The sequence below is a fragment of the Hippopotamus amphibius genome, chromosome 8 (genome assembly GCF_030028045.1).
Source record: "Hippopotamus amphibius kiboko isolate mHipAmp2 chromosome 8, mHipAmp2.hap2, whole genome shotgun sequence".
NCBI classification, from domain to species: Eukaryota; Metazoa; Chordata; class Mammalia; order Artiodactyla; family Hippopotamidae; genus Hippopotamus; species Hippopotamus amphibius.
In genome coordinates, this window is record NC_080193.1 from 102,619,464 (window position 1) to 102,634,778 (window position 15,315).

At 44.5% G+C, this 15,315-nt stretch overlaps 1 protein-coding gene across 1 annotated transcript in view; it reads right to left on the reverse strand.

The window, feature by feature from the left end:
* Positions 1–15,315, reverse strand: part of KIAA2012 (KIAA2012 ortholog) — a 110,856-nt gene that overhangs the window by 61,770 nt on the left and 33,771 nt on the right. Inside the window, exons 11-12 of the mRNA XM_057746567.1 lie at positions 14,488–14,598; positions 3,352–3,420 (exon numbers count right to left, since the gene is read on the reverse strand). Of these exons, the coding sequence (XP_057602550.1) occupies positions 3,352–3,420; positions 14,488–14,598 (180 nt within the window). The remainder of the gene's footprint in view (positions 1–3,351; positions 3,421–14,487; positions 14,599–15,315) is intronic.

Here is a 15,315-nt window from a genome sequence, read left to right on the forward strand (position 1 = left end):
TCCATGACTTCTGAAGTCATTTGCAAATAGTCAGAACCGGCCTTCAAGTCCACAAACACCCAAAGTCTGCCATCTGTATAATTTTTAAAAATCCTGTCATTTTTATCTGAAAATATTCCTTGGGGTGGAGATCAAGATAGCAGAATAGAAGGATATGGAACTTACCTCCTCCCATAAATACATAAAAATACATCTACATGTGAACAATTCTCACAGACTACCTACTGAAAATATTCCTTAAAACCAAATAACCAAAAAGAAAATAAAAAGTTGTGAAAGCTCTGTAGCTTATAATGAATAGATTTTTAAAAATACTTTTTTGATATATACTGTTTTTTTTAAATTAATTAATTAGGTTGCGCCGGGTCTTAGTTGTGGCTCACTGCCTCCTTAGTTGCAGCATGCATGTAGGCTCTAGTTCCCTGACCAGGGGTTGAACCCAGGCCCCCTGCATTGGGAGCACAGAGTCTTAACCACTGCACCAACAGGGAAGTCCCTCCAATGAATAGATGTTTTAAACTGCTCTTTGAACTCAATTCCAGGGGGTATGTGGTATTTTCAGAGTAGTGTTACATACATTTTCTTAAAAACAAATCAGGAGTGTTAAGCACAAAGAGATGTAAGAATTTTTGTTAAGGTCTTTGAGCAAATCAAGGGAACAAATAAGTTTCCTCTATTCTAAGGCCTGAAGCACGTACTCTGTGCTTATATGGGTAGTCCCGTTGGAATGAGGAGTTGTCATTTAATGGGTATAGACTTTCAGTTTTGCAGGACGAAACGAGTTCTGGAGACTGGTTACACAACAATGTGAATCTACTGAACACTACTGAACTGTACACTTAAAAATTAAGATGGCAAATTTTACGTTATGTGCATTTTACCACAATTAAAAAAAAATGTCAGGGGATAGGAGATGAGGAATTAAGCTCCAGGCAAAGGGAACAGTGTGTTCAAAAGCTTGGAAATGAGAAAGAGATTTGCATTAGCCGAACGTCTTCTGGTTCCTAGGAGTAGAGAAGAGAAGGAATGAAAGTTTTCTTTCCTTTTCCTGGATGTAAAGCTTGCCATGGGGCAATTCTGAAATAGCTCGTTTGTCTTTGGCACTTTACCATTTCCCTTTATGTTCTTTTCTCCATGTGCCTCTTTTTCCACATAGCTAATATCCTTCTGTTCATCCAAGCCCTCCAGGGTACCCCAACAGGCAGGTATGTTTCAGCCCTTAAAACACTACTCACTCCCAAATTATCTACTTCTGTTTCCATCCCATCAGAATTTTTAGTCCCTCTAAGCAGCTGTTCTCAGCCAGGTTGCAAGAGGACAGCCATCTGATTAAATACATTTTTACTAAAGTGTGAATGATTGTTAGCCTCTCAGAAGTATCAGCCTTTTAAGAGACTACTTCAGAATTCACAGTGAATCTATTATTAGTGAGGCTTTAATAGCAGAAGGAAGTGAAACTGTAACATTTTCAGCCATATTAGGAAGGATATTTTTGGTCTGGAGAGCTACCCTGGAAACAGGCCTATCTGGCTTGATCATCTGTTTTAGGAGTTTGGTTCTTCCAAACTGTTCCTACTTTGTTTCAGCTTCTCCCCACATCTCTAAAAGTTGCAAGTCATTTTCAGTTTTGCCCACAAAAGGGTGTCTGATGCTAAGTAAGGGGAACTGGAGGGAGAAAGGGATGTGCAACGGAAGTCATTTACTAGTATGTCATTATTAAATCAGGACCCTCCTAAACTCTCACATATTGTCAGATGGAAGCATGCCTGTTTATTATTTTTAATTTCATTGAAGTATAGTTGATTTATGTGTTAATTTCTGCTGTATAGCGAAGTGACTCAGTTATACCTGTATATATTCTTTTTCATATTCTTTTCCATTATGGTTTATCCCAGGGTATTGAATATAGTTCCCTGTGCTATACAGTAGGACCTTGTTTCTCCATCCTATATATAATAATTTGCATCTGCTAATCCCAAACTCCCAATCTTCCCACCCTCCCCCCATCTCCGCCGCCCCTTGGCAACCACAAGTCTGTTCTCTGTATCTGTGAGTCTGGGAAACATCCCTGTTTAGATTGATGTCACCACTAACCATGCATAGTGGTAAAAATGTAGGTTTCTAATGTTCAAATCCCAGCTTCACCACTTAGTTGTGTGACCTTGGGCTAGTCACTTAACCTCTCTGAGCCACACTGTCCTAGGTGAAAAGTGAGGATAATAGTAGGATTTACCTCATATCATTGCTATGAGGATGAAGTGAATTAATGCATGTAAAACCCTCAGCACAATGTTTGGCAAAGATAGATAGCCATGACGGTTATCACCATCCATCATCATCACCACAGCCTTCGCTAGAGGGCTCCTATTAAGAGCTGCTCTAGCCCGGCTCCTACCAACAAGTGAGAATGAACAAAACTGACCCTGAAACTCTTCCCACCGTGGTCAGGATGTCCACCCAAGGAGAATGGCGAGAGGGGTCATGCAGAATGCCGGGCTCCCAAGCATTTCTCTGCTTACAGATTTTGAGATTGGCAGGCATTTGATGGTGCCCTTTTTCCTTCTAGTTTTGCAGTCTCTAGCAAAACCAGTGCTCTCCACCCAGCTCTGGCTCCAGCCCTCAATCTGTGGCCTTGCTTCCTGTTGCTATAGCAGGTCTCTCATGCAGGATTCAGCGCTGCCTGCCCCAAAATAAGCATTGAGGAAGACCACACACATTTCTCTATTAATCAGAGACTGTTTTTAGGAGTGAGAGAAAGTCTTTACATAATCGTCCTTCCCCCTGGTTTGAAGCAGAAGCAGCAGTGGCAGTGGGTGGGGGATGAGCTACAAAGTCAACCTACACTCCCAGTTTTTGCTTATTTCTCCATGGGGGAAGCGAAATAGCAGAGGAAGCTTGGCAGAGGCAGAACTGACTTCAGTCCTCCATTTAAAATACAAGCCCGAGAGTCTTTTCCAGATACTTTTCTAGTTTCTGGATGTACAGCTTGAACTGTGCCCAACTCTGGGAGGCAGTGCCCACCTCATTACCACATAAGTTGTGCAGCGTAGGATCTGCGAAACCCACAGGACATCCCTGCAGATTCTCCTTCCGGGGTCAGCTCAGCACAGGCAATTGTTCTGACTTTTCTTCTCCCCTAATATTTACGCTCAGACCCAGCACACCGGGCTGCCCAGGAGTAACTCTTCAAGATCCATTTCTCAGGCACCAAGAAATGACTCTTCTTTCCTACTTATTGCTATATTTGGGGAGAAATTATGTGTTTCTGGAGGTCTGGGTATGAAATAATATGTATTTGAATTAAATAACGTAGAGGAGAAGTGGAGGTGACACTTTAGGGAAAAATCTTACCTTTTAGTAGATGTTGAATACCAGATTCCTCCTCTCCATGGCTGGTATTTGAATTGACAGATTCATACGCTGAAAAACAATAAGGGTTTCGCCTGAGTGTGAAAAAGTCTTGAAAAAAAGCTATTTTCCTTACCCCAAGGCAGGGGAAAACAAAGTGGGTGACTTGATGCCTAAGCCTCATAATGAATAAGATAGTTTTGAAAACCCTTAGATGCTATCATGGAGGGAAGGTTGATCTAGGATTTGAGAAGCATTGAAGAAAATAATATTTGTATTTAAGATATTTAAGGGTGAAACCCTGTAGGTACTGATGCTTAAATTCTGAGAGGAGAACTTTTGACAGGACAAGAGCATGAAGGAGTTAATGCCTGACACCCACCGTGAAGAGATGCCCAGATTTGAACAGCAGATGTGCTGTGGGTCCCCAGTGCGTGCAGTGATGGGGGGATGACAGACAAGCACGAGGAGCCCCTGCCTCCAGCTGCAGCGCACATTCAAGGGTTGGACCAGGGAGACAGAAGGATTCTAGCCCATCTGATTCCAGCCAAAAAGACAGACAGGCTTTTGTACAGCCCTGATGAATTTTTTTTGCAATCTCTTAGAGTCACTCTGGATGAGAATTATTCTCCTGGCTGTCCTTGTCAGTCACAGTGAAAACTAGTTAAAATAATGCTGTTTTAATGGCTGAAGAGAATTAGGATGACAGCCCAGAGAAGGGCAGTTAGGGGAGAGATAACAGATAGCAAGGAGATCGGTTGAGAGGATCTGAAATGGAGGGACAGCTTTTAATGAGAAATTTGATGAGTGTGTGTGTGTGTGTGTGTGTGTGTGTGTGTGTGAGAGAGAGAGAGAAAGAGAGAGAGGTGTGAGATATGAAGGCGATAGTAGGGAGGAAAAAGGTCAGAGAGAATCAAATACACCTGGAAAAGATTTTGAGCTCTAACTACCCCCCTTCCCAAATATATGTATGCATGCATGCATGTATATATGCATATATGTGTGTATACATGTATGTATATATGTGTATATGTATGTGCGTATATATGTATGTACATGTGTATGTATATATATGTATGTATGTGTATATATGTATATATGTAGGTACGTATATATGCGTGTGTGTATGTATGTATGCATGTGTGTATATATGTATGTATGTATATATGTATGTGTGTGTGTATATATGTATGTATGTATGTATGCTTCGTCGCCTCATTATGGATAATACATATACTAGAGACATTGCCAAAAAAGAATGTTTGGTTTTAGTGATTTGCTAAACTGTGGTGGGGCTTGGAAAAACCTCCTCCTTGGTGCTTTCCCACCTCGAGGTGCACGCATGCAGCCAATGCACACACATAACTTAGGCCGAGCAGGGCAACTTGGGATTCTGAGAACCAACACTGGAGAGAGAAAAACCCATAATTAGTGTTAATTGTTGACCTTACAGTTCAGGAATAGATGCTCTGGAGAATGGGAAATGAGAACAAGCATTAATTATTGAGTGGGGACCTTGGAGACAGACACTCTGGATTAAAAGGAGAGAGATAAATTGCATAATGAATGTTAATTTTCCCTCAAAGAATTGAGTGGTGGGTGGTTGGAAGGGAAAAAGAGGCTAAAACAGTCATGAAAGAGAAAGCTCAACGTGTGTCAGGGTGAGAGGGTGCAGTGTGTGTCAGGAGGGTTATACAAACACTCTCCATCACTGCGTACTGCTCTGCGCCTTCCTTACTCACAGCTCCCCAGGAATTTGCTGGCAGGGTTTTCCTCAGAACTCTTGTTATTTACCACAGTGGTCTGCTGGGAAGCTCAGCCGCTTCCCCAAGAGCATGTAAGCCTGAGGACAGCCACAGTGCCTGACAAGCTCAGAGGCACTCAGCACTTGAATTTGTGTTTTACGTGTGTCGGTGGGAGTTTGACTTTAAATAGAAGGAGGTACTGGAGCTGAGTGCCAACACGGGAGAGGGCTGTGGCCCTGTGTGTGCCGCCCCTGTGGGGTGACTTGGGCTCCAGGCCTTGATGGTTGTTTTACCTTAATTATAGTACATAAGACACTCCCAAAGTAATCCTCTTAACTGAAAGTGAAAACAGGAAAACGGTAGTTTGAGTAGAAAATTGGAGATGAGAATTGTAGCTAATTTTATAAAGAGACTCCACGAGCAGGCTTGTCGCTGGCCGCTCGTATTCAGAGTGCCGGGTGAGCTCCCCACATCCGGTTGGGATCATCCCTTTGCTGTCTCTCCTACGTCTGCCCACTGCCTTCCATCCAGGCCCTCGTCAGCTGCTGTCTGGATGGTTCTGTAGTAGCCTGAGCACGCGGCCTTTTCTCGTCTGTTCCTGGCACACAGGGTGGGGTTGCGTGACATCCTTCCTCGAGCGTCTGTGATTTCTTGTTGCCTGAAAAGCGGCATTTCAGCTCTATCCTGGCACACAAGGCCTTCCCTGGCCTAGCCTTGGCCTGCCTTTCCGCCCCAACGGCCCTGCCCCCACCATGAAGGCCCACCACAGGGCAGTCTCACAGGCTACTTCATCATTTCCCGAATGGACTCTGCTTTCCTATCTCTTTACCTTGGTTCATGCTGGTCCCTCAGCTGGCCATGTCTTTCTCTCTTCTCTGTTGATCCACTTCTACCAGTTTTTTTGTTTTTCTTTTTTTAAAATTTATTTAAAAATTTTTTTTGGCTTCACCGGGTCTTAGTTACGGCACATGGGATCTTCATTGAGGCATGTGGATTTCTTAGTTGTGGCATGCTAGCAGGATCTAGTTCCCTGACCAGGGATCAAACCCGGACCCCCTGCATTGGGAGCTTGGAGTCCTACCCACTGGACTACCAAGGAAGTCCCTCCTTTTTTTTTTAATAGAATTTTGTTTATATTTATTCTTTTTTAATTTTTGGCTGGGCCGTAAGGCTCTTGGGATCTTAGTTCCCCAACCAGGGATCGAACCCAGGCCCCGGCAGTGAAAGTACCGAGTCCTAACCACTGGAATACCAGGGAATTCCCTACCAGTTTCTTTTTTTTTTTTTTAATTAATTAATTAATTTATTGGCTGTACTGGGTCTTTGTTGCTGTGCATGGGCTTTCCCTAGTTGTGGTGAGCAAGGGCTACTCTTTGTTGCGGTGTGTGGGCTTCTCATTGAGGTGGCTTCTCTTGTTGCAGAGCACAGGCTCTAGGATCACGGGTTTCAGTAGTTGTGGCACATGGGCTCAGTAGTGGTAGCTCACAGGCTCTAGAACACAGGCTTCAGTAGTTGTGACATGTGGGCTCAGTAGCTGTGACTCATGGTCTCCAGAGTGCAGGCTCAGTAATTGTGGCACACGGGCTTAATTGCTCCATGGCATGTGGGATCTTCCCGGACCAGGGCTTGAACCCATGTCCCTTGCTTTGGCAGGCAGGTTCCTAACCACTGCGCCACCAGGGAAGCCCCTGAACATGTTCAGTCTTGATATTAACATCCTTCTCTGTCCCTTGAACGTGGTAGGCATTCTGTCTGTTCGATCAAAGGAGTTGGACACAGTGTAATCGGTCTTCTCTCTTTTAGGTCCAATGATATTTTATATTGAAATTTACTTAATACTTTATAAGATGTACTGCAAGTATGATCTGGTTTGGTTGTCAAAAAGCAATGCAAGTTAGGAAGGCAGGTATTATTATAGTTGCATTATATTAAGGAACATGGTAAACTGCTGTAACAAAGAGACTCAAAAAGATAAACATTTATTTCTCCTTCAGGTAGGAGTCTAGAGGGAGGTGAGTAGACCAGGGTAGCTCTGCTCCATGAGGTTATCCAGGCACTGTGGTTCCTTATATCTTACAGCTTCCTCTTCCCCTGGAGTATTGCCCTCTTCCATGTGGTTGCAGCTACTTCACCACTACAGCCAAATCCAAGGGGAAAGAAGAGGAGGAGGGCAATGGTGTCCTTTTAAGTAAACGACCTGGAAGTTGTACACATTCCTTCTGTTCACATTTCATCAGCCACATCAGTCACAGGATCATACCTGGCTGCAAGGGAGGCTGGGAAATATAATTTCTAGCTAAGCAGCCATGTGTTCAACTAAACTTCAGAGTAAGGGATTCTATTAATAACAGGAATAATGGAAAAATGGATATTGGGGAACAGAGTCTTTGCTATCACAGTTTCAATCAATATTTATGGGCAGTGTTCTGGGAGTACCTGTGGTGTTCTCTGGGTATTTAGAAGTAGATGAGGGGGATCTATCCACAGGAGTTTTATATCTCACAAGAGGATGAAGAAAAAGGTAAAAAAGATAGAGGATGTGAGGGAATGCCTGATGAGAGACCCAGGTAGCAAGAATTACTGCTAACCTAGGGGCTTTCTTTGTAGCGCAGTGGTTAAGAATCCACCTGCCAATGCAAGGGACACGGGTTCGAGCCCTGGTCTGGGAAGATCCCACATGCCACGGAGCAACTAAGCCCGTGCGCCACAACTACTGAGCCTGCTCTCTAGAGCCTTGAGCCACAACTACTGAGCCTGCGTGCCATAACTACTGAAGGCTGCATGCCTAGGGCCCGTGTTCCACAACAAGAGAAGCCACTGCAATGAGAAGCCTGCGCACCGCAACTAAGAGTAGCCCTTGCTCGCTGCAACTACAGAAAGCCTGTGTGCAGCAACGAAGACCCAATACCGCCAATAAATAAATAAATACATTTATTTTAAAAAAAGAATTACTGCTAACCTAAGATAGTAGCAGTCACTGTGGGCTTAAGTGGTCAGGTGAGGTGATACAGTGAAGGTGGGACTTCAGCTAATCCTTGAAGCCTAGAAACCTGGACAAGAGGGACTAGAGGCAGTAAGTTTTAGTGAGAAGAGCTTGGGCCTAAGGAGGTGCAGGAAGAGCTGGGTTGGAGCCTTAGATTTGCCACATAGAAGCTGTGTGACTTTGAGCAAGTCAGTGTACCTCTCTGGGCCTCAGTTTCCTTATCCATAAAATGAGAGTTTTCAAACTGTGGTCTCATAGTTCTAGTGGCTCTGCATAGACCCCACAGCCAGGAATCATCCTAGGAGGGAAAGAATTAGCTGGGCCGTGAAGAAGTTTTGAGGGGGGACACAGTCAGAGCCATCCCCACTTTAACCAGGCAGCTCTGCTTCTATCCGTTTTATCTGCAGGTGTCCTCAGAAAGTCTGTTTGATAAAATGCTTCCCCTGCTTAAACGTTGATGAAGGTGATGCCTACCTTCCCTCTCAATTCTAAGATTCTCTGAAACAGAAAAAATGCAAGGGAGGTAGAATTTACAGCTTCACAGCTCTGTAAGAAGAAATATAAGTACATATGCAAAAAATAGAGGAATTAAATATTCTTCAACACTTCATATTAACTTTTTTCTTAAAAAAAAAGAATTTCCAGCAGATTCAGAAAGAAGTATTATTTTTGACATTTTTCTTCTTTGGAAGGCATAAAGTGGTGATAATGTCACATTTTTAGCCAAATACAAAGGAGGGGAGTCTTTGTGCTTATAGGAATCATGAGAGGTTTCTGTCAAAGCAAAGGAGACTCCCCAGTGGTTTTTAGTGGCTCTCTGCAGGTGGCCATCAGAACACCTTCCAGTGTGGGCTGCTGAGGCTGTGCTGGGTTCACTGCGGTGAGGGAAAGAACCCCACTTCTCTCTGAAGTCCCGACAAACACAGCTGTCACTGCCCTGCGGTCCATGTGACAGACCCAAATTAGCCCCATGCTGGGCCTCATGGGAATTGCCCATAATTTCTGCAAGGGGAGGAGAGCATATGGGTCAGGACTCAGTTGAGAACAGAAACCACCAAGGTATTTTAAGAAGAAATGGAGCTACTATAGAGAACTTGGTGCTTACAAAGTGCTGCAGCAACTGCCTCTTGACACAGTCTTCATGAGCTCACTTGCCAACGTAAGTAGCCAAAGTGCCTCTGCCTCACTTCTGTGCTTCAAATCTAATGCATGTGCATCTATCTGGCAGAACTGAATTTGCATCCCGCCCCCAACTGCAAAGGTTATCTGGAAAATGTGGTTTTTAGCCTTCCAGCCTCTGTAGTTCTGGAAGGCGCAGGAAGGAAATGCTGGGTACCAAGTGACCATATCCAACCATGCTTTCTTTTATTTCAACATCTGAGAACTGGTAAATCCACCAACATGACTGCTTACGGATTACTAACAAACACTGATTGGGCAAAAGGGCCTTGTTACCACCCAGACTTCCTCCTACCTTCCTTCCTCTACTTCTTTTTACCTGGAGGTGGAGGGACTGTGGACTCTGATTCAAAACTGATGTTTGGAAAATGAAAACAAGAAGAGTCATGAGTTATTGAATGATTGAGATCCTGCTTCAGGATTTAGACAACAGAACTGCTCTATGGAGAGAGTATCCTTGGGAAAGGGGGTTATTTAGTAACATATGGCGTTACAGCTGGAAAGAACCTTAGAAATAATCAGTTTAGTATTTTCCAAAGTGTGTTCCAAAAACTAGCTAGATGCACATAAAGCTTTACTAAAAACAGGAAAGAATTCAGTGGTCAAATAAGTTTGGGAAATACGACATATCTTCATCTTGAGGAGCCATAGCCCATATTAACACAGTAGAGGCTCCTGCAGTAAGGAATCTGCTTCACTTTAGCCCACTGGTTTCCAACTTATTTGGCCTCAGAACATTTTTTTTTAATAGAACGCCTGGTAACCTTCTGAGGACTTGGAGTTCTATGGGGTATACACTGGGAGGATTGGATCTAATCCCAGCTCCTCTTTTTCCATATGGAGAAGCTGAGCTCCAAAGCAGTGAATTTATTTGCCAGTGATCACAGAAATCAGGATGATAGAGCATAGAATAAAACCCAAGACTTTGGACATTTAGTCCAAAGTTCTTTCTTCTTCCTCATGCTGTCTCATCTAATGGACTTCTTCACTTTTAAATCTCCAGGCATCTTCACTAAAGCAACAGCTACTAAGAGAAAGGCTACTCAAGGAAAATCATACTTTGTCAAATATCCCACCAACAGGGAAGGATCCTTTTACCCATGAGTCCCCACAACCAACATTATCACAAATGACAGATGGGGGGGAACACAGAGAAAGTCAACCACTTCGCATATGTTTGCCTCCAAATAATCAGTGTTTTGAGACAAGCTGGGATATTCTTGGACTCTTCATCTTTCTGTTTACCAAGTTGCAGACCATCAGGAAATGACACCAGTATATTATCTATTATGAAAACAAATTATCCCCAAATCTAGTGACTTAAAGCAATAAACTTTTACTGTATCTCACACAGTTTCTGTGGGAATCTGGGAGTAACTTAGGCCTGTGATTCTGATGCAGTCTCTTATGAGGCTGCAGTCACAATGTCAACTAGGGATGTAGTCATCTGGAGGTTTCCCTGGGGCTGGACCATCTCCTCTCATGGTAGCTCATGTCTCAGAAGTCACACACCATCACTTTTGTCATATTCTATGTTTATCAGAAGTGAGCCACTATGTCCAACCTACACTCAAGGGGAGGAGAACTGGGCTCCCCCCTTTGAAAGAACAAGTGTCAAAGAATTTGTAGACATATTTTAAAACCACCACACCAAAAAAGAGTTGCAGGAAAGAAGGTTGTTAGTTAAATGACCAAAAACAAGATGTGTTTTGGGGGTAAAATTCCATTTAAGGCAAGAGCAAGTGTCAACTAGAAACACTGAAAGAGATGAAGTTAAATTTGCATAGGACCTGGAGTCCCAAACTGAGCCATTGGCACAGACATTCTTGAACTCCTTGCAATAAAGAACTTTCGAATAAAAGAACTTCTGGGGACTTCCCTGGTGGCTCAGTGGTTAAGAATCCGCCTGCCAATGTAGGGGACATGGGTTTGAGCCCTGGTCTGGGAAGATCCCACATGCCGTGGAACAACTAAGCCCGTGCACCACAACAACTGAGCCTGTGCTCTAGAGCCCATGAGCCACAACTACTGAGCCCTTGTGCCACAACTATCGAAGCCCCATGATCCTAGAACCTGTGCTCTGCAACAAGAGAAGCCACCACAATGAGAAGCCTGCGCACCTCAATGAAGAGTAGCCCCCACTTGCTACAACTAGAGAAAGCCCACACACAGCAACGAAGACCCAATGCAGCCAATAATAAATAAGTAAATAAGTAAATAAAATAAACTAAAGTTCTAAAAAAAAAAGAACTTCTGAAAGAAAACTTCTATTGCTGCCACTTTGACTAGGAGAACAGATGAAGGATTTGCATCAAGAATAAGCAACTCCAATGTCCCAACGTTTTGACTTGCATCCTTAGTTAAATTTTCCTTTCTTAAGCCTTTGAATTTTCTAAGTGTTGCAGTATCCCAATGTGACCAAGAGGGTCAAATTCCAGCTCAAGTCTTCACATCTTTTTTTTTTTTTTTCTGAAGGTTTATACTCATTTTTCTATGTTATCTGAAAGCAAGATATCATGATCTAATTGCTTAAGAATTTACTTCCAAATAGATGTTGACAGTCTGAAACTATCAGAAAGATCAGACAGATCATATTCCCACTTTAACCCAAGAATTTTAAAAATTAAAAAACAACTATGATCCCCCCAAAACTTTGCTTTGTGGCACCAGGGGTACTCCATCAATCAACATGCATTTCTTGGACATACGATGAAGATAAGAGGTTCTCTAGGACTTTTCTAAAATATTTGGGAGCTAAACAGAAAACAGATGCATATAAATACAGTAATCACAAAAGTGGGATTGAGAGAGAGAAATGGGCTAAGGCTACATTGGGGCAGTTCAGTGAGATGAGGTGGGTTTATTGAGGAAAATATCCCAGAAAAGATGAACCTTCCCATGGAACTTAAAATGATTCTAAATGTTTGAGGACAACGTGGGCAAAGGCTGGGGAAAAGAGAAGGAAGACTAAATGTTTGGGCCGTCAAACAGATGAGAAAAGGGTGGGCCTGAATATAGTGGGAGATGAGACTGGAAGAGTAGGGTGGGGATGGTAATTTGAACAAACAGCTGCAAAGAGTTTGATGTGGTTGGAGCAAATCCTTTGCAGGAATTGAAAATTTTTTTTAGTATACTGCTTCTCAAAACAAAACAAAACAAAACAAAACAAAACAAAACAAAACACAAAACAACAAGGCTTTCCCATTAATAGAAACTCTTAGAAAGCTGAACCTGTTCTATGGGCGCTTGTGGGTTTAAGGTTCTGCCGGCCGCCTAGGGCCCCACCCAATCACCATCAACACTGGAGGTCCAGGGCTTCCCTGGTGGCGCAGTGGTTAAGAATCTGCCTGTCAATGCAGGGGACACAGGTTTGATCCCTGGGCCAGGAAGATCCCACATGCCATGGAGCAACTAAGCCCGTGCACCACAACTACTGAGCCTGTGCTCTAGCACCTGCGAGCCAAAACTACTGAGCCCACAGGCTGCAACTACTGAGCCCACAAGCCACAACTACTGAAGCCTGCACGCCCAGAGCCTGTGCTCCGCAACAAGAGAAGCCACTGCAATGAGAAAGCTGTGCACCACAACAAAGAGTAGTCCCAGGTTGCCACAACTAGAGAAAGCCCGTGTGCAGCAACAAAGACCCAAGGCAGCCAAATACATACATACCTACGTACATACATACATACATACATAAGAAAATAAATCTAAAAAAAAAAAAGAAAAAAAAAGACTGGAGGTCCACCAGCTAGAGAGAGGCCAGTGACTGGCTGACTGATGTTTCGTTTGTTCATTTATTCAACAAACTCACAGTGAATGCCTTTAGGTTCGAGAGGCAAGTAGGATTAAATACATTGTTCACAGGACTAGTAGAAGATGGCAGGCAAGCCTTGTTTGATTCAGCATATATTTCATTTCTCTCTCTCTCTTTCTCGTGTGTGGAAATTATTGAAAGATTTTCAGTGAACATTTATTGTGATCCTGCTGTGTCTGTGTCAGGGATTGTGCTAAATGCCGGGGATGCTGAAATGACCGAAACATGATATTGACATGAAAACAAACTTAAATACGTAACTTAAGTATTTCCTTTTCTGCTTCTGGCTTTTGCTTTGCCCAAAGGGGAGCTGTTTCTCTTGGAAGAGAGTGGACAAATGTGCAGCAGGTGAACAGAATCGTGTTTGTGTTCCAGCTGTTGTACCAGCTGGGTCACACTGATGGTGGCCTCCACCTGTCTGACTTCTGCTTCCTCCAGTTCAGAGCCAAGTTATTTTTATACTCATATCATGGGACAGCCCAAGTGGTGATGGAAGTTCTTTAATGCTGAATTTGGAACTGAATGCATTCTAGTTTCTGGAAATCCGTGTACTAAGTGGCTACTTCCACAGCAACAGACACAACAATAAAATGCAGCCTTAGTCAACAGCTGTTGGTGGTGGAGTCGATCCCCTTATTTCGAATGGGATGAGGAACCTTGGACACAAGGAAGGACTGACCCAAAGTCATCTGACGACATAGAGGACAAGCCAGGGCTACTGAAATCTCCTGGCTCTGAATCCATGCTCTTTTTATTGAGGCAGCCATGACATCACCCACCAAACGAGTGCAGATTTTAATCTCCCTCGTCAAGAGGGCTGCTGGCTGTACGACTTGTGCATACACATCAGGATGGTTCCTGGGTGGCGGACACGCGTCACCCTCTGACTTCATTTTCTTTTTCCTTTGCAAGATGGTTATTGCCCAGAGCCAGCATCCCTTTTCCAAAAAGTGAACATGCCAGAAGGGTTTTTGGAAACTGCCTTGATATCTGTCAGGAGCCAGATGATTTGCAGCAATGAACCAATGCACAGAACAAGGATACCTGATTGGATTACCAATTAGCCACCTCCACCTCTGGAGGGTGGTTGGAAAGAAGAGAAAAGGCCGTGTTTAGTTTGGGCAAATACCAAGAGGGCTCTATCATCCTCATCAAGGCATCGGCTCGGCATGTTAGGCCTCCTCCAAGCCATTCCATGGGAACGTCTCTCTCCAGATGCTCCAGCATGAGCAAACTTGTTATGCAAACATTGGGTTATTGTGTCTGAGCTACAGAAGCACCTCTGCGTCAGTGAGAGAGGAGAAACTGGCTAACTTGCGTCTGTTTTTAATGATGTCTCTGCTGCTGGGAAGTTTTGGAAGCTGCAGGTAAAATCTTCCCCCAAGAAAACAAGGCTGACCTGGGATGTATGGTCTTACCTTCACCTGACAGAAGCTCCTTGGTTCGTGTAGGCTGTGGGGCGGACAGGCAGATATTTTCTCCACCTGGACCCAGCAAGAAGGGTCCCAGTGTGGGGTCTCCGGATTTTTCTTGAACATGAGCACAAGCACGGGCAGTGTTAGCACCAGGGCAGGGGAGGGAGGCCGAACCTGGGCCGTGCCCCCTGAGTCCTCAGCGGGCAGACGCCGGTGCGCTCAGGTGCTGGCCGGGGGGCAGGGCCAGCCCTGCTCCCAGGATTCGGCAGAGCAGGGCCGTCGTTCAGGCCCCGTCCCCTGGGGTCAGTGAGGGAGGGACGGGGGGGGGCTGCCACTAGCCTATGTTATGCCTCCTGTGAGGGTTTAAGAAGAGGGGGTCCTCTGACCTCAGGCAGCCCTCCAGGGACAAGGTGAGGCTGGTGGAGGCACCTTGTGTGAAGGAAACGGAGGCCTGTCCTCCAGGTGTGTGCAGCCCAGCCCCTGGGCGCAGGGCTCAGCGACTCCAGCCTCTGCTTCCTGCGCTGTCACATGCCTTTGTGCAGTGCCCAGCGGCACAGCTGTGCCCGGTGGATCCAGTGCTGGGACTGCTTAGTGACTCCAGGGGACTCAGGCCAAGGAGGAGAAGGAAGCTGTATTTCTCTCATGTGCTTAGAAAGATTGAAGGTGTTTCTATAACTTTATGTTCCCTATTCCCAAGGCAAAAGGGTCAGGAGTAGAGCTGGCAACCAGCCACAGTGGACGCTTACAAGTGTGTAAACACACACGTACACAGAGGCATGACACACACAGAAACACATACACTCACACATACTTACGCCGAGGTGTGCACAC